At 33.0% G+C, this 21,160-nt stretch overlaps 1 protein-coding gene across 4 annotated transcripts in view; it reads right to left on the reverse strand.

Moving 5' to 3' along the window:
* nwk (FCH and double SH3 domains nervous wreck) overlaps window positions 1-21,160 on the reverse strand; it is a 94,757-nt gene that overhangs the window by 21,454 nt on the left and 52,143 nt on the right. For all 4 annotated transcript variants that reach the window (XM_028179895.2, XM_089727639.1, XM_089727651.1 and 1 more), the window contains exon 4: window positions 5,150-5,294. In XM_028179895.2, coding sequence (XP_028035696.2) covers window positions 5,150-5,294 — 145 coding nt within the window. The remainder of the gene's footprint in view (window positions 1-5,149; window positions 5,295-21,160) is intronic.

The raw sequence follows: 21,160 nt of genomic DNA on the forward strand, positions 1-21,160 counted from the left end.
CCATAGTTTTTATTACACGATGTTATTTCCTTCACTGTGGAAGTAAATCGTAAACATTTGTTGAGTACATATTTCATTAGAAAAATTGGTACCCGCCTGAGATACGAATACCGGTGCATCGCACAACACGAATGCACCGGACGTCTTATCCGTTAGGCCACGACGACTTCAAAACTGTTATTCGCCGGTTCGCATCAACTAATGCCGTTATGGCGTCTTTATCAGTTTCAACCGGCCTTCCCGAACGTGGTGCATTTTCGACAACAAAATTGCCGGATCAAAATTTACCGAACCAGTTCTGGCTCTGGCGTACTGTCAACACATCTTCTCCATACACATCGGTCAATTTCTTTCTAGCTTGAACAGCATGTTTACCCTTTCGGTAGTAAAAGAGTAAAATATGTTGAAAATACTGCTTATCACTCTCCATATTTAAAAGGGCACCAACCAAAAACTACTGCGTAGAATTAATTGGATTTTTTTACACACAAGCCTTGCTATATGAGCTCTCAAAGCACATAAAAATTATACGGCTTCAATGTGAAGTTGGGTGCAAAAAAATACAATTAAATCCTCTGTCGAGAAAAAACGAAATCACTTTCCGAACAACCTATTAGTTTGTTATTTGAAAATAAAATCTTAATTGCTGTCTCTACCCAAGAAAGGTCAATCCTAATTCAGTCACTAGGTATTAATTGATAACGTTTACGCATAAACTAATTATAGTACAAACAATATAAGCTTAACGTTAAGCCCAATCACATGTCAGGTTTGCGAGAACCGTGCCAGCTTAATAGCTCAACGGCATTTATCATCTGCAACCAGCTAAATATATACATGCATGCAACATGATAATATGGGAATTGCCGACAATGAATGTTCGTAACAGTACAGTTAATTCCTATACGAGGTGTTTCATGTTATTGTTTATTGTGATTAATTCATAGTCACAATTGATGCATGCTATAATATTTACGAAATAATTAATGCAATTCAGATATGTCCATATTCGTTTCGTCAATAAAATATTATTTATATAAATGATTTAATTGAGGCTCCCTATTTGCTTTCGCCGAACTCGTCGGCTATGAGTTCGACGAGTGAACTAACCCAGATCTTCTTAGTGGGTCGCGATTCGGATCCGACGGTAGATTCTGCGAATCACTGCTCTTGCTAGGGCTAGGGTTAGAAAGTTATCTCAGGTTGAATCCGTGAGCTGACCCATCCGTCGTCTTAGGCTACCAAATAGGTAGAGCCTACCGGTTAGCGATTGTATTTTCTAAAATAGCAAGCCCAATGTTTGTAGCTTAGAGATACGTACGCAGCTTATAATTGGACGTCTGCCAGAATCTGCTGTCGCTACCAAAAATTCATCCTAATTGCCAAATAATATTACTGATAAAATTAGTCAAATAAATAAAAATAACCTTAAAAAGAACTTTTGTTTAGATATTGTAAGTTATTATAAACATCGAAATATAACCTAAAAATAATTTATATACGATATTAACGATTATTACATACCACAATCGATCAATCAATGAACACAAATTTTATGAATTTTTTTTTCTACAAAATTTAATGACTATAATAAACTACATAATTATTGATAGTACATATAAGTGGTTAGGCATTCGTAACCATGCTAAACCACATAAAAATCGGCAATTTGCTGTGACCAAATAATGATTAAATTTTAATGATTTAAATTAAAATATTATTGATATGCAATTTTGATTACGGATATTATGATTTAATTAAAACTACCTTTAGGTTTAATTTTGCGTTTTTAAATCTATCTGACTTTCAGTCGTCCGTTGCCAAGAAAACTGCAAAATATTCAAAACGCCGGTAATAATTTAGTGATACAGTACAAAAAATACATATGTATCATACATTGTATCATACATTTGTATTTTTTGTACCAAAACTGTAAACAAACCCTAATTAATTACAACCAGAAAATTTTAATTGGGCGAAATTCAAGTATAAATGCATGGATAAGGTATTTTATGAAAGCAGACTTCACAAGCGATGACTGCAATCATTTTGCTAAAAATAAGTTGAAGAGAAATCCACGGTGATGCTTTTCACTTGGAAGCGAGGAGCTTTAAAGCTTAATACCTGAGAAATATTGAATTTCAACGTAACTTTCTACCGTAGCTGGGAGACAGATATTTTTAGAAATAGAATTTCCAGATATTAATATGTGCCGATGTCGCACAATAAATGTCAAGGGAGAATCATAGTGTATTATTATACATTTTCCGAGCATCTCCCAAGTACTTCTATATATATACTTGATGTGATAATTTAACGCTGAAATTTTTCGAACTAATTCACTGAACACAGTAAATGAAAGGTCAGGGATATATAGTTAAGATGACTAGTATTGTTGGTATCGTAGAATTCATTAGTATTCATATCATGATCATCTAAATTCATTTAAAATAATCTGCCAACTTCGGTGTGTGTAGTGATATTATATCTAGAAGTATCATTGATAAAAGACATTCATTTCATAGTTAAATTTCTCAGATTTTTCTATAAACTTAACTCTTTTTTGAACATAAAAAATATCCAACTATTAAAAATGGCAAAGTACGGCAGATAATCCAATGAATACGCAAACTGTAGTATTATAACTTTGTAAACTATGAATGATGATTGGATATCAAATAGTATATAATATAATGAATGATGATTCCTATGTAAATGCGTAATATTATTAAAATGTATACCTACATATTTATTAAAGTCACAGCAATAAACAAAAACATATTCTATTCGAAATGGCCACCTTTGATTTTTATACAGGCCTTTAATCTGTTTGGCTACGAATCTCGCCACTGTTTGCTCCAAAGATTTTTTAAGAGACTCAATGTCGCCATGTCGTTCAGAGCAGGCCATGTCCTCTAAAACTGACCACAATTTGAAGTCTAGAGGGTTGAGGTCTGGACTAGATGAGGGCCAGTCTTCAGCTCTTATAAAGTCCGGAACGTTAGTTTCAAGCCAAGATATCATATATCATGTACCTAAATTTTTATGTGACATATTTTGCTTCGTACTACGACTCTTCAGATTACTGTGCGGATTTAGCGATATGCATCAATCGAAAAAAAACCTTTCATGTTATTAAAACGTTGAATTCGCAAAGGATTAATTTCGGTAAAACCGAGTGATCTGCTCAAAACTACGGAGGCATATTTTTTCACAATACGATTCGTAGAAGAATCATCGATGCATATCATAGTTATAACTTATTGATATTGTAAACATAATAATTAATTATAAGTATTAGCTGTTTAAAGGCTATGTTGGAAACGTCTTTTTGGAAATAGAGAATATTAGTTATTTTAAAAGTTTAAAAAATTTTTAAATTTAATTTTTTTTTTTAATTGCTCATGTAAGGCTTGCTTTAGGTGTCAACTTTTTTTTAATAAAAAATACAATTTAATGCGGTATTCCTTATTTTATTTTGTTGCTACAGAATTTATATTTAGCTCATAACTAAACAATGTAATCGATATTAGTTACATTAAAGACCCAGCAGTTCTAAAACAAAATAATAAATAACAAATCATAAATAAATCGCGCACCGTCATCTGGCCTCAAATATATACTAATATATAAATCTGGAGTGGTTTGTACGGATGTTCCGTTATAACTACTGAACCATGCGTCCGATTGACTTGAAACTTGGTATCCATGTAGAAAATACATGTACTTAATGGATAGGCTAATATTTATATGAGTATTGGACTTCCTAATAATAATGACAATAAATAATAATGTTAATTTTAAATGCCTAGCAAAGCGGGCGAGTATGGCTAGTATATGAATATTAATCATCCACGCATAGAGCAAACAAATGTGTTCGTCACAAGAATATGTGTCTGAATCGAACCCAGGGCTCTCGGCCCAGCGTAATAAACACCACGTTAGTATTTTTAGTAATTTAGTTTGCACCTTCGATTTTCATATTTAAGCAAATTCTAAACGTTGAACGAGGTCTAAAATTGAAAACTTCCCAATAAAATTGACCTGTGGTTATCACAGTGCTCGAAATCCTACACATCTAATTAATAAGGAATTGATGTTTCTCAAACTATGTTTAAATAATCATTTCGATTAATGGAGCTTCATTGTTAAGTAGATAATATAAATAACATTTAGCATTTGTTCTTCTTAATTTATATTTATTTACTTACTAGCTGACACGGCAGACTTCGTAGTGCCTCAATCGAGAAATAAAAGACCTAAACTTTTATAAAATAAACTTAAAACAAACAAAAGGAATCCGTTCTACGGGGGACACATCAAAGGAAAAACAAACAAAATAGTTATTTTTAATTATATTCCGAGCATTTTTATATTTATCTACCCTTTAAACCTTCTCTGGACTTCCACAAATAATTCAAGACCAAAATTAGCGAGACTAACGAACAGCAATTCATTTATATATATACCTATTCATTTATAGTTATATAGATAAGAAGATAAGATAAGATTAGAAAAATTCCTGAGCAACAAATATTTTATAATCCTTCAGCTAAATCTTTCGGTTCAGCGATGTGAAATCTATTCCTTTGTGTAGCTCAGCGCCATTGTGACGGCTCATACCTTTTATGAACTTTTAGCCGGCAATCAACCGAGTACTTTTTATTGTTTCCGTCGGACTGCCGACCGAGACACGGGAAAAGCGTTCACATCACAAGTGATATTTTCGACGGGAAAAAAATCGCTCAAATTTTCTCCCGCTTTTTTAAATATAGTTCGTTACAACTGTATTCATGGGACGCGGAGGCGAACTGTTTCTGAGTGCATTCCACACGGCACTACCAAGGGTTTCAATTTTGCGAGAAAATAAATGTGTACGTTTTGTTGGTATTCGTTTTTTTCATACTGTTTATCTAGGTTTTGTGTATAAGTAAAATTTTATTATGTCTTAGCTAAGAATTTATGTTAAGCGTACTTACCTCACGTTAGAATAAACAACGTTATAGAGAGAGAAACGAATCAGTGCAGAATTTGGTAGTGTTGCATAGTATTTCATAATTGACTGATAAAGTTTGATCGATTCTACAAATTGCGCTGTATGACATTTTTATTACAAATGTATAGTCTGTTTAGTAAACAAAGATTTTACCTTCCTAGCAGAGCTGAGCTTCTGGTGTCGGAGCAGCTTCGCTTCATCAGTGATGTGCTGTTGGAACACTTCGACGGCTGCGAGACGAGCGCGTGCTAGCTTCTCGTTCTCTTCCAGCACCGTGCGCCACACATTCCACATGTTCCTGGTTAATGATAACCGGACGGGTTAATTAATAGTAATAAAACTAAAGATTCATCATTATTGTTTTTAACAATCCCAAACTCTCCGCTTGCAAATGAATAGTAACAAGTGATAAACGTATTTTGTAGACATCACAACTTGAATGTGAAAATTCCATTTGAGACAAGTGACAGATTTCTTGTATGATATTCGTCCAACCACTGCAGCGAAAAAAATGTGTAGGGTAGTGGTACCTATCCGTGCAGGTCCAGAAGATAACATATTAAAAGTTATTCAGCAAACCTCATTAGAAACAACGGTTTCTGTCTGCGAGATTTGAATAGCCGCATAGACTTGATTGATAATATTCGCCCAGGTGTCCAAGTCTAGACTAATTAAATGCTACTTTTACTTCAACAAATACTGTGGACAATAATCAAACACCGACGAACCGAATTCAGAAGTGATAAAATAGAAATTAATGCGAGATTAAACTAATAGTAGTTTTGATTATTTTTACGATTAACAAAAACTTACTAACGCTACGACTAATTATCAGCCCGACCGATAATGCATATTGTATATTAACTAATTGTATTTTCCTTTTGTAAAAAAAAACTGATTGCTTTTACAAGAATATTTGGTTAGATCAGAATTGGCTTTTCATAAAAACAACGTGAAATTTCAAATTCGTCCGAGGATTGCATACGAGCTTTCTGAAAATGGTTACGTCGGTCGCGGCTGTCAGAATTTCCCGGCGAAAAGCTAAAACACTCTATACTGCTATATTTTTTGCCCTCTATTAATAATCTTTTGATTAGATTTTTTTCTCTGGTTTGTTAAAATAAACCTATTGCTGAATGTGGCTGATCAAAATAAACCTATTGATACAACGGGCAGATCTAATTCTAGAATTATTATATTCTGACCAACCTTACAAATAAACAGTAAAAAAACAAATTAACATACAAACATTTAAAGGTTTTTTCGTTTATATACATATATTCCATCCTAGTTCAGCGTTTTCGCAAAGCTAAATCACTGTATTAGGAAAGTTATGATTCAGGTCAAACTAATTAAACCTAAGGTAAGCGAATAGAAGCAGTTTCGTTTAGACACGGTGAATTATATACTCGTACACGGGTTCGTTTACAATGCTATGTAAAACATTATTTGGTCTCTCTCTCTTTCTCTTCTTCAATCCGTGTCCACAAAATGCTGAGTGTAGGTCTCTTCGAATGTACCCCATTCTCTTCGGTCTCTTGCCTTTCTAATCCAGTCTCTATTTGGTATCTCAATGTTAATTAAGCCGTGCTGACTGTGAATATGGCTAAACGAACCTATACATACTATACGGGCTTGATGTGGACACCATCGCCGATATAGAAAGAAAACCACCAGCAAATGGTTCGCTAGTGGCTTCTTTTGAGTTGTTGTTACTGGTGGTAGGACCTCTTGTGAGACCGCGCGGATGGGTACCACTACCCTGCCTATTTCTGCCGTAAAGCAGTAATGCGTTTCGGTTTGAAGGGTGGGGCAGCCGTTGTAACTATATTTGAGACCTTAGAACTTATATCTCAAGTTGGGTGGCACATTTACGTCGTAGATGTCTATGGGCTCCAGTAACCACTTAACACCAGGTGGGCTGTGAGCTCGTCCACCCATCTAAGCAAAAAAATAGTAATTGTAATTTATTTATTTTAATAAGATAATTTAAAAAGATCAAAGGCTTCTATCATTAGCTATTTACAAAAGCCGTTATCGAGAGAATGGCTCGATCGATTTGGCTGATTCCCTTTTTATTGTATTTGTAATTGTCACCAGCAGTTTTGTTTGAAAGAATTTTCAAAGAAAATCTGCTGGCACGTAATGAGAAATAAGCACACACTGTGAGTGGTCTGGTTTTATTACGTTGTTTATATGTTTATATTATGTTATGACCAAAAAAAAATCGTTTGATTCATGTGAGGTCCGTTTACAAAATCCATAATTAGAATAATCACAGTTTACAAGTGAGACTGTTTGTCATTTTTTATTAATTGAAACTCGAGATGAAATCGCAATGTCCTTATTATCGAAATAATTTTCAAAAAATATATAAAGTATAATACAATCAAGTAACAACTATCATCAAACATAATGGTTTGTTCCAAATCAAAATTTCATTCATTGCAGTTGAACCTCGAATCCGGATTGGGTTGCATCCTGAAACATTCGCCTAGAACTACCATTGAATTATTACAGAATGCCGCGGCTTAATTAATAGTTCGAGACGACCCGCATTCAGAAATATAACAAAAGATCTCTGGCGTTCATTTCAAAGTTTTATCTAAAGCTTCACAGTTATGGCATTGCATTTAAGTATACTAGTGATCTCCTAGTAGTCGAAATTCGACTATAAATAATTGAAATATAAGTTTGTACACTATTATGATTCTATTGTTAAAGACGATTATACTTCTATAATCACAAGTTTCCCCAACATTACACTACAAAAAAATATTATTAAAGACAAACAATTTAATCTATTCTCAATTTGACCACAGACGTCAAGAACAAAAGTTTGACAATAAATAAATAGTATGCATGCGTGTGTGCGTCAAATACATGGTAGTGCGGCTTATGTTTTTTATTGATTTAATGTATTTTTAGGCATAATTTAAAAAAAAAAATAGCATTTGGCACTCCTTCTCTATATTTTCTATAAGTGTGGGAAATTTCATACTCCTCCGTCCGCGAAATCTATATATTAATACGTGAAGTAAAAACTTTGTGTCCCTTTTTACTAAAATTGCGCGGACGGAGGATTATGAAATTTTCTACACTTATAGAGAATATAGAGAAGAAGTGCACAATGCTAATATTTTTTTTAAATAATGCATAAAAGATACATTAAATCAATAAAGAAAACACTACATACCATGTATTTGACGCACACACGCATGTCTACTATTTACTGTCAAACTTTTGTTCTTGACGTCTGTGGTCAAATTGAGAATAGATTAAATATTGTTTGTATTTATTATTTAATATTTTTTTATTGTGTAGCCTTGGCGAAATTTGTGATTATAGAAGTAGAAAATACAATCATAATAGTGTACAAACTTACAATTCCAATTAATTATAGTCGAATTTCGACTACTGCGGGGCCTCTAGTTTTCATAAAAACGGATACAAAAAATTTTTCCTTCACGTATTAATATATAGATTTCTATCAAAATAAGTACAGAGTAAATAAGTAGCATGACTGATAAGTAGAGCTTAGTCCGTGATTACATTGCTAAAGCATAAATAATACAATTCATCATCTATAAACTAGACGTGTTTTATCATTAAAATAATCTTGTGATTTCAACTCGCCTGGAGTTTATGTGAAAATAATAGTAAATTTCTCTTAATTAATAATTATTTTAAATTATTGTTTAAATGTTTATGTTCACTAAATTCTGAAGTATACATATATGGAGTTAAAAAAAACTCAACTGTCAAAATATTGGGTAATAGACAGATAATCCGAGACTCCAAAACTAACATTTTTAATACTTCCACAACAATTATTATTATCAAAGTTATATTTAATTATTTCAAAATAAATCTACTGAGTCCAACTAAGCTTATTGTTAAGCGTCTTTCATAGCTGTCTTTTATTTTACCATAGCAATGGAAAGGGCAGTAAAGTAGAATAAACTCTATTGTTAAGTCCCCAAAAAAGACATTGTCTCTAATTCAATTTGAACGAAGTACACAACTTTGTTTTTTTAAGGCTACCGACTCAAAGCCACAGTTTTTTTGCCGTACAGTTTGACATTGAAGATTTTTTTTTATTGCGTAGATGGGTGGACTAGCTCACAGCCCACCTGGTCTTAAGTGGTTACTGGAGCCCATAGAGTCTACAACGTAAATGCGTCGCCCACCTTGAGATATAAGTTCTAAGGTCCCAAGTATACTTAGTCTGGCCATAAATAGTGTTACAATTAAAAATAAACAAAATATTACATTATTTTATCAGTAGCAAGAATTGAAATTAATGATTCCTGATTAAGTATAATATATCGGTTCAACAATTCATTATTGTTTTTATTACGATTGAACAGGTGATAAACAGAAACCCTTGAACAGACACGACGACGTGTATACATTCTCTCCGAATCTCAAACTTTATTGGAATACCGTCAAAATTGCATTGTAAAATAAGTAAGTAAAACTTCCTATAGAATCTTTCTAATGAAACTCAAATATTTTTAAAGATTTCGAAAAGACAATAATAGCTCAAAATAAAGACGCTAATTGAAATTCGTTTAAATTCAAAATAATTCAATGTATCCCCGCATTGACATAGATTCAGTATTTTATTGTCGTAAAAAAAATATAACAACCGAAAGTTTTTCTTAACTAACATGTTAGTAAAATTAAACAAAATAAAACTTCGAACTAAATATAGAACAATAACAATTAAACTCATCACAATAAGGCTTTATGCAATCACAATCTATGCAGTTTGATCAATGCACGCTATTAACTCCACAGCCTTTGTTCAATCAATCACTGAGCGCCATTCGAGCTTATTCCATGAAAATATATATTGCTTTGAATATAGTTTAATTATGATGGTCAAAGTCGTTATTATTTATGTATATATGAAGTACTTAAGTGTTTTCTGCTTATTACCTTTATATTTTATAGAGTATTAGTGAACATATAACATAAATGGTATAAATAAACCGTGCGGGCTTTTGCATTTTCTACGGCCCCACAAGGGTAGGTACCGCCATCCTGCCTATTTCTACCGCAAAGTCGTTAGTTCCAGTTTTAAGGGTGGGGCAGTGGTTGTACAATTTAGTTGAGACTTCGACTTGATGTCATAAATTGTGTAGTGCCTATTGTCATATATCTGGGCTCCGGTAACCAATTAACATAATTGGATTGGGATATGAGGTTGTTGCTCATTAATTCCTTCCATGCTGTTTATTCTTTATTCAAATTAATATATTGGACTAAGGCTTAGTTTTGATAGATTTCTCTACATATTGTTAATAATAGAATTCCGCAATTTACCTGCTGTATATATCTCTATAAATATCTGTTTAAAAACGAAAAACCTACTATTATTAAACTATATTTACTTATGTGCATTTGTAATAATTTCTTTGACTTTTGAAAACCGAATTTGCTAGCCGACAATTTAATATCAAAGTGGTGTACTGGACACCTTTAGTAAATCTCATTACGAATTATTTATTGTTCAATTTTGACAAACAATTATTTAATAGATACGAGAACTGCGTCTTAAATATTTTAAAAGGAATACATTAAATTTTGTATTTCATTTTATTTTCATTGTCAATTGAGTTCAATTTGTTACAAAGGAAAACTTTTGCATTGAGTACGGTATAAAGTTTGTTTTAGTGACTACAGCAGTACCCACTCCTGTGGTTCAACTAAAGTCAATCATAATTAAGTGCTGACATGGGACATGCAAGTGCTCTTTGGTAAGCTTCTAATGCTACTCGACTTAGTATTATATCGGGAATGTATCGTATTTTACTTATTTTTACTGGTTGTAGGACCTCTTGTGAGTCCGCAAGGGTAGGTACCACCACCCTGCCTAATTCTGCCGTGAAGCAGTAATGCGTTTTGGTTTGAAGGGCGGGGCAGCCGTTGTAACTATACTGAGACCTTAGAACTCATATCTCAAGGTGGGTGGCAGCATTTACGTTGTAGACGTCTATGGGCTCCGGTAGCCACTTTACACCAGGTGGCCTGTGAGCTTGTCCACCCATCTATGCAATAAAAAAAAAAAATTACACATGTTGCAACTGTTGTACTGTAAAAACTGAGACTTAGAACTTATGTCTCAAGATGCGTGGTGGCATTAACGTTGTTGATGTGTATGGGCTTAGTGTGCTTAGTGCGAGTTTTTTAACGTTCTCGAACGCGTAAAAGTTAAATCATATTTGTATTTAGTTGGAACAGCGCCCCTAGCGGCAAACGTTCCAACTCCATACAGATTTGAGTTAACTTTTACGCTATCGAGAACGTTAAAAAACTCGCACTAAGCACACTGATGACCACTTAACGCCAAGAGAAACTGTGAGCTCGTCCACCCATCAGAGCAATAAAAAAAACTTTACTTATCAAGTAACGAACATAAGGCTTTGTTATGAACTCAAACTATGATACAATTATGTGAAATTTCGTACAGGCCGCGATTAACTCGATTTGCTTCTGCTATGTAAATTCGCGAAACACGGTAACGTGAGCTCGCATTTATAATTCCAAATTCACCAGAACGCTTCCGTGAATAGAAGCAATATCGACAATTACGTAAACGTTTGAACAACGCTCATGTGAATTTAATATTCGCTGGTCCTACCCGGGTATTGCTCCGCTTTGAACATCGCATCAGTTAAAACTACTCGTGCGTCACCAGATTAACATTGAATTTATTTACTATGACATATGTGAAAGAAATTTCATTTTTATTTTTTATTGCTTAGGTCAGTGGACGAGCTCACAGCCCACTTTGTGTTAAGTGGTTACTGGAGCCCATAGACATCTACAACGTAAATGCGCCACCTACTTTGAGATATAAGTTCTAAGGTTTCAAGTATAGTTACAACGGCTGCCCCACCCTTCAAACCGAAACGCATTACGGCTTCACGGCAGAAATAGGCAGGGTGGTGGTACCCACCCGCGCGGACTCGCAAGAGGTCCAACCACCAGTAAATTGTATAAAGTTTAAATATAAACGATAATAAGCGCGAAAACGACTAAAAAAAGCACAAACACAAACACACAAAGCCGCCACAAGATGGTTGTGGGTATTGAAGACATTATTTTATAATAATCTCATAAATATACCAATGCGTAATTTAGATATCTCTATGTGACTTCAACCCATAGTTAAATTCGACAACCAAATAAAGAATATTTTTCTACCGTGTGCAAATCTATCACTGCGATATTTGAAATACTGTTTTCTGGATTATTAATCCGTGAAAATTGTTGCAGTCATTATGTTAATTACTCTTATGGTTATTTAAGTTTTCTTTCAATTCTAATAAAAAAATGTAAATTTAATGAGCCTTAAGATAGACTTTACGTAACGAGATGTCATTGTAATTTCCGTTAAATAGTTCTCAATCTTTTCTTCAATAGTTAAGAATATGTTTAAAGATTTTGCCTGCATTGATAGATCTCTCTGAATATAGTAATAATAGTGTATCACAAAATATCAGCTGTATTTTTTTTAGAATATCCCTAAATGACAACGGCTGTCTTGGACAGATCGCTTTTAGAGATAAGACCGCCTATTGTGTAAATTATACCCACCTGTTTACTTATTTTCAATGTTAATTATTTTTTTGTATGCAATAAAATATAATCTTTCCCTATCTCGCTCTGTTTAAAAATTAAAATAAGAGATAGGAGATAAAACTTGTTATTTTATCATATCGGTATCAAATGAAAACTAATTAATTAGCAGTTTCTAAAATAATATATATCCCATGACATTTCTGCTATGGACATAAATAGCCTGTAACAGTTCAATGGTGTAATCGAATCGTTGACAATTCAAATGTGCCTGTTTCACGTAATTAAATTGAAACACTATGCGTATTTGAACTTTCATATTTTTTTCAAATCAAATCAAATAAAAAAAAAACTTATTCAACATAAATGAAAGTACATACTTGTTGAACGTCAGAAGAACTACCGCCAATTCACAAAAACTAGCCTCCGTCCTGAGAAGAATTGGCAAGAAACTCAGCGGACATGCCTTTTTTTTTTAAATATTAGATGATTTTTTTTAATATTAGATTTTTTTTTTAAATATTCATTCGTTCATTTTATCTTAAAGATACCTCGAAGTGCATGTTATTACGTGCCAATAATAAAATGTAATTACAAATCGATAAGTGGACATTATTTATGCGTAATATAGATCCGATGATATCATGAATAAATAATAGTTTAAAAAAAAATTAGGATATTATCAAAATAACTCTTCTACTCATATATGTCATTAAAATATTTATAACTACTGATACCATGCACCCCACGCTTTTTTACAATAAAATCATATTTTCTTGCACTATTTTTAAACCAAATTTATTAAAATTTATTTTCTATTTTTAGTCGGATTTTCTATAAAAGCGTATTTTGTTAGTTTTTTAAACTATTATTTATTTTTCATTATTTAGTTGAATTTCATTTTTTTAATATTTTTTCTATTTTTTTAGTATTGCATTGTCATCGGTTCTTAATAAGTATACTAAATTTAGAGTTAATCCGACGTTTTGAAGGGGGTCAAAATCATGTTCAAATGTTACGTTACAAACACACATACGTCTGAAGCTAATAAAAGCGTATTAAAACATGAGAATTATTATCATACTTTAAAAACTAAATCATAAATTTTTCGTTCCAGAAATTCCAGAAAATATAGAGTTTGGATTTCTATGATTAAAGGCTCTGCACGACCTGACTGTGCAAAAGGAACGCATTAAACTTTTATAATAGTCATAAAAACGAAACGCTGCAGCGCTGCACAGATCGGATTTTAATAAGAACTAACTTAGATTGGAGTTGAGAACGCCTGAATGTACAATGGACTTCAAAAGTGCATGTAAAAAACACAAAATCAGTGAAACACACGAAAAAATATTGCACACTAATAATAATTTATTTTTATTTTTATTGCTTTTTTTAATAAGTCGAGTTCGCGAATTAACTGGTGTTAACTGACTAGCTACTTAAGACAAGAGGTCATAATATCAATTAATTTCTATAGCATAAATACTAATACTATAAATACTATAATAATGTCTTATCCATTCTACAGAGTAGAATGCATAAGCCGTATTGGAAGGATGATGGATTTACTGTGCCCAATAACGCCATAACAACAGTCTTCAATGTACAAACACATTTCTATTACAGTTTACGACGATACATATTGGAACAGACAATGGAATTTTCTAGAACAAAAGCAAAATGGCGCTAAAAATCTAATCGAAATCTTAGATAAAAAATCTAAAAGACATTTCCGAGAGAGAAATATTAAACAGATTCTTTTTTTACAAAATTACGAATAGTAATAGTCATGTTGCGATGTGCTTCGATTTGAAATATTTTAATTCAATAATGTAGAAGTGTTATATAATAATTTGCATAAGGAAAATCCATGATGTTGTTTATATTGGTGTTGCGTGCCTACGGATCATAAATTTGTTTACAGTACTTATTTCATGCTACACTTGCAATAAGTACAGCAAGTAAAGTTTTATCTTCACTGAAACACATTCACATGGCTCTTTTATAGAGTAAGAGTACTAAATTAAATGCAATGATAAACGATTTTCTAAGCGCCCCATAAAATAACTTACGTGTGCCTATCAAATGATAGGTAGAAACCATCTTAAGCCTTCATCAAACAGAACGCGTAATTAGCGCGCGTCAGTTCGCTAAACAGACGCCGCGCTATGACGCCGAGATTTGTTGTACTACTATGGTAACATACCGTCAAACAGAGCCCCAGCGCAATAAGTACGCAGCGCTCTGTCGCGGCGTTAGGACGCTTTGACGTCAGGCGTTGTAATTTTTACAAATTTTATTTTAGCGTCCGAGTGAATGTGTATTAAAATACTAGATAATGCCCGAAAAAATGATATAAATACCCATGCTTATACAATGCCACATCTGAATCACTCGATTTCTTAATACTTTTAAATGTTGACACTGCTATCGAAAGGAACTATGATTTGGCGAATGCGTTGCGTCAAAGAGCGTTAGACTCATCTAGTCAATTTGAAGAGCGCGACGTTAAGTACGCGGCGCTAAGTACGCGTTCTGTTTGACGAAGGCTTTAGACAACAATAAACTAGGAAAAGTTTAAGCTCAATCAAGTGAACTGTGTGCTAAAACGTAAACAACGAACGCGTAAAAGTTTGCATTAATCATATCGTTTTTTAAACAACTCTATCCCACAGGAAACAATGTCCGCTTCTATCGCATCTAAAGGTACATAAAACTTTTACAAGATTAAGTAAGAAGCCAATACTGTGTTACAGTGTAGACAAATACATGTTTATAGTCTCTGTGGGCTTAAAGAATCTTTTATGAAGCTAGGGCAGTGAAGTTAGTGTTAAATGTTAAAGGTTTTTAAATTTCAGAGATGACTTAAATTTTACGGGGGCTTTTCCTTATTTTAGTGGGAAAGTAATAATGCATTCGAAGATAGGACAGTCCACTAAAGCCAATAATTGACAGTTTGGTCTTACGTGTTAAAGTTCCAAGTGAAGAACCTTTTCATGTTTTTTTATTAAATATTTTCTATACCTGTTCGACACTATTAAGATAAAGAGTGGAAATTTCTATTCTATTTATCCATAGTTCATATTTTTATCATTAGTATCTTATTATATACCGGAAACAAATACATTTTCTCAGATACGTGAGACGTATGATTGCAAAAATATATATACATATAATATGTGTTTGAAATTTAAAACGAAGAGTTCAATCAAAATGGCTCTCTGAGTAAGAAAACTTACGGGTTTGAAATAAAAAAATTTTTTTTTTTTTGCTTAGATGGGTGAACGAGCTCACAGCCCATCTGATGTCAAGTGGTTACTGGAGCCTATAGACATCTACAACGTAAATGCGCCACTCACCTTGAGATGTAAGTTCTAAGGTCACAGTATATTTACAACGGCTGCCCCGCCCTTCAAACCGAAACGCATTACTGCTTCACGGCAGAATTAGGCAGGGTGGTGGTACCTACCCGTGCGGACTCACAAGAGGCCCTACCACCATTAAAAATCCAAAAAAATCTAACTATAGTTTGAAAATAATTTTTCTGTTCTTTTTTGTACTTCAATTTTACTTGACTTGCTTATGCAAAGAGACTTTATACAATACGATAAAAACGTGAAGCGTTCATTTCCGGCTGGCTAACGTTGTTACCTTCGAAGATCGAATGAAGCTAGCGACGTAATTTCCGTCGGCTAGCTTCCTAATTCCATTGGTTATCTCATCAAGTCGACAGAAATAATAATCAAAATCTATTTTATTTCACTCAGAATAATCTCTTTAAGCGAGCGAGGAAAACTAAAGAGCCTTTTTAGTGTGATTTAATTTATGTAAATAGTTCCATCAATATCATTGCATTCCATCAATTTCGTTATCTGACGTACTATCTGAAACCGGTGCAATACAACAATACAACATGCTATACAATATACAGTGCGTTTCAAGACATCATTATTGCGATGTTCTATCCGTCTCTGGAATTAACTGGAATTTTCAAAATTGTAAGAGGTATTTCGATTTTCGAACGATTCCGTAACTTAAGCCTTGATTAGTGTTTAAAGCAAACCGTAGCTTCATTGTTAAAAGGTCTTGAAGCATAGATGTATAACAAACGTATATTTTCTATTTTTATTAAATATGAGTAATACAAGGACACTTGTATAAAACAAATTTATATATATATATATATATAAATGAATTGCTGTTCGTTAGTCTCGCTAAAACTCGAGAACGGCTGGACCGATTTAGCTAATTTTGATCTTGAATTATTTGTGAAAGTCCAGAGAAGGTTTAAAAGGTAGATAAATATAAAAAAGTTCGGAATTAAATAAAAATAACCATTTTGTTTTTCTTTTGATGTGTCCCCCGTCGGACGGAATCCTTTTGTTTGTTTTAAGTTTATTTTATACAAAAGTTTAGGTTCTTTATTTATCGATTGAGGCACTACGAAGTTTGCCGGGTCAGCTAGTATAAGTATAAATTTAAGATGTAGTAATAAAAGTATTTTTCACTGGTCTAATATTCATACATTCCGTACTAGATAAACATTAAATTCTAGATATTTCTGAAACGAAATAAAACATGGAATTTAAGCAAAAAATTAAAAACTTCACTGGAGAAAACGTTCTCATTTAAATTTAAAATTTTCTCATATTTTCTCAGCAAATACTGCGCTATAAACTCGATACTGGATTTATTCAAATTTACACTGAAACTGTATCAAGCTGCGCTTTACATACGAGATATAATAGGATTTTTCTAGCGGTCTTGCTTTAGCTCAAGGTAAACTTTGTAGATTGCCATTTCACGTTTATTTAAACTCGGCTTTTTTATTTTGTAGTCCGCTTTGATGTTGAATTCTGATGTGATTTAGATTCGATTTAGATTGTAAGTTATAAAAGGGATGTGAATAATTGACATCTGAACTCTATCGTCGAATACTTATTAAATTACATTGTTTATCTAATTAATATTGCATTAGACGCATAGCATCGGACATGCATTATTTCAACAAAAAAAATTCAACTTTTATATTGCAATTGTCCTTAATATATCTCTTTAAATTAGGAAGTAAACAAAAATAATTGTTAGTTGTTTTTGTCCTTAATGCTTAATGCATTCATCTGAATGTAATCACACTTAGTACTTGTTGGAACTGCAGGTAAAGTTGCTGTCATAGAAAAATATATTAATGACCCATTTTTCACTTGTGTTTTCTTTAATTATTATTGTTATCGTTAGATTGTGTTTTTATACTTATTGATCTAAAATTTATACTCTACCGAGTATCCCATTAGACGTTTGAAATAGACTGAAAGATGACCACGATTTTATAAATGAGCATGTAATTTTTTAATTAAGTAATACTGACAGTTTCATGATTTTTTTAACGTGGTTTTTTTTTGGATTATTATCTTTTATGTATTCGTTTGATTTATTACGCGAATTTATTTATTACTTAAAATTTATTGCTTAAGAAAATTCAATTTCAATAAACGAATTATATTTTGAGAAGACATATGATGGGGTACTTTTTAATCATTTCAGAAAGCCATGTTATCGTTGTTTGCTAAATAAGAATTAATTTCACTGTTTAGTGTAGTATAGGAAGTCTATAAATAAATGCTGAATTAAACTAGTCGCTAAGGTTTTTGTTTACAATAAAAGCGAAATTAGCATTTATCGTTGCACCGCTAGTACCTACGTATAGTAACCCAGCGTTAATACTGTAAACATCCTAGCCATAGAGTCGAAATCTCAATTGTATTCTGCAATGACTGCCTCATTATGCAAAGATCGCTTGGCGACAGATATAGCTATAATAACCGTGCAACTAAACTACCCGCGCGATCTTGTATTAAGTATTAAAAGTTTTTAAATATAAACGAATCCTAGGTACCTGGTATACTGGTGGTAGGACCTTTTGTGAGCCCGCACGGGTAGTTACCACAGCCCCGCCGATTACTGCCGTGGAGCAGTAATGCGTTTCGGTTTGAAGGGTGGGGCAGCCGTTGTAACTATTCTGAGACCTTAGAACTTATATGTCAAGGTGTGTGGCGCATGGGCTCCAGTAACCAATTAAAACTAGGTGGGTTGTGAGTTCGTCCACACATCTAGGCAATAAAAAAAGTGGTATTAAAGAGCAGGATATCCGTGTGTAGGCGGCACGACCAATGGTCAACCTCATCAATAATGTATGAGCCCACGGTCATTGCAGTCCATTGAATCGCGGTCCTTGCACTCAAAGGAAATACCTGTACCTATAAATATCAATACTAGTGTACGAAAATTGAATTCGTATCGATCTTCGTTCTTAGCAAAAATTTTAACTGTATTTTCTCTTAAGGTTTGGCCAGTATTGGCTATGTAATGTTTGTGAAAAGCTATTTTGGAAGAATCTGAAATTGTCTTATAGATCAGCCATTATATCGAACATATTTACAAATTATATGCGTAAACTTTCATAGTTTATAGATCTTTCTATTAGTGGAAACAATATTAAACTAGGTTACTTGGTTTTAAAGAAATAAGCGGTGAAACACACGTAATTAGAGACGATTTAAATCTCTTTAAAGTTTTAACCATAAAGCATTTGTAAAGTTGGGCATTTTTTTTTAATAAAACACATTTTAGATAAAATGCTGAAACTAAATCACGATCCTTCTAATGTTAAGTAGTTTTCAAATTTAATGGATATAATAAGTTATCACTGCTGTTCTTGTTGAAAAATAAAATATCATTAAAGCAAACTTTTTAACAAGATTGTATGATTGACTTCCCTTCAGTTCTCCTTCAAACGTCAGTGAAACGACGACTAAGTAGCCTTTTGAATAGTGAAACATATCATATGTAAGAAGAGATATAATATGTTTTAGAAAAAAATGTATATTTATATTACAGACCGGCAAAATAAAGCCAGAATAGATATTAATCATTTCGTAATCATCAGTCACAATCATCAGCATTTAATTTCTTCGAGCATTTTATTTTATATTTATATATATTTAAAAAATATATACGAAATATTATTTAAATAAAACCCATTTATGGCAATGAACTTTACTATATTTTCTATTCCAAACTAAAAATCTATGTAATAACGGTTGGTACAAATATTCTAGACATTTCTATAGCGAAGCTGTCACGCGTTAAAACCTGAAGGTAGAAGCAGCCGCTATACGATAAAATAAGGACTTAAATTTCGTGTCTCAGGGCAGCGTTTACTTTATAACTTCTAGAGCAGTGAGCTTGTTTACCCAGTTAACGCAATAAAATTAATAATCAACATATTAAAAGCGGTACAAGCAAATTAAGACATTGTCTGAGGGCTCTACCAAGCGCAAGGGAGAAAAGGGGTAGATATTTTAGTAATCATATTAATAAATCTGCGCAGGCGGGTGCCAATTTTTCTAATGAAACACGTACTCAACAAATGTTCACGATTGACTTCCACGGTGAAGGAATAACATCGTGTAATAAAAATCAAAGCCGCAAAACTATAATTTGCGTAATTACTGGTGGTAGGACCTCTTGTGAGTCCGCGCGGGTGGGTACCACCACCCTGCCTATTTCTGCCGTGAAGCAGTAATGCGTTTCGGTTTGAAGGGTGGGGCAGCCGTTGTAACTATACTTGAGACATTAGAACTTATATCTCAAGGTGGGTGGTGCATTTGCGTTGTGGATGTCTATGAGTTCCAGTAACCACTTAACACCAGGTAGGCTGTGAGCTCGTCCACCCATCTTAGAAATAAAAAAAAAATTGAAATACAAAGTTTTGTCCGACTGAAAATATTATGCTACTTTTAAAGAGAAACGCATTTACGTTCGTGTCATTGCATCTGAGGATTGGAAAACCACGACTGCCATTGTAAATGTCGCTAATCACCTTCAGACATGAGGTCGAAGTCTCAATTGGGTCGTATAACGGTAGTTCTATCCTTCGAACTGAAGCGAATGTCAGCTTCGCGGCAGAAATAGGCAGGATAGTGGCTTGTGAGAATATAGCTTACCACAAAAAAGTTACATAGATTTGTGAATTTTTTTAGGTTTGACTTTTATCACAGAATCATAATAGTGTACTTCAAAGATAACATCCAAATCCAAATAAGTAAATAAAAAGATAATAAATCATTAACCTTAATTTAATATTAATTTCATTTACAAATAAACCAAAACTCTAGTGTGACTTAATATCCTTTCTGAATACCATTCATTCCGAAAATAAACTGGTATATAATTCAATAAAGCCGTCAAATTACAAGCTAGACTGAATTCACTTCGTTTTGGGCCATCTGTGTGGGTGTTTTATAGGCTGAGAAATCATATTTCACTATTCAATTAACGATTCAGCGAATCACGATTTTATTTAATACAATACATAAGCCGTATGTTGCATATCGACAAAAATGATTCATAGTCAAGATTAACACATCAAGATTTTTGTTTTTGATTATATCTCCATCATTTTTATACATTTTGTTAATTTATAATTAAGGGCAAGATACAAGGAAAAATGAGTGTAGAAAGAGAGAGTTAATATCGTGGATTCACAACCTGCGCCATTGTTTTAATAAT

Source organism: Bombyx mandarina, chromosome 01 (assembly GCF_030267445.1).
Source record: "Bombyx mandarina strain Sakado chromosome 01, ASM3026744v2".
Classification (NCBI taxonomy): domain Eukaryota; kingdom Metazoa; phylum Arthropoda; class Insecta; order Lepidoptera; family Bombycidae; genus Bombyx; species Bombyx mandarina.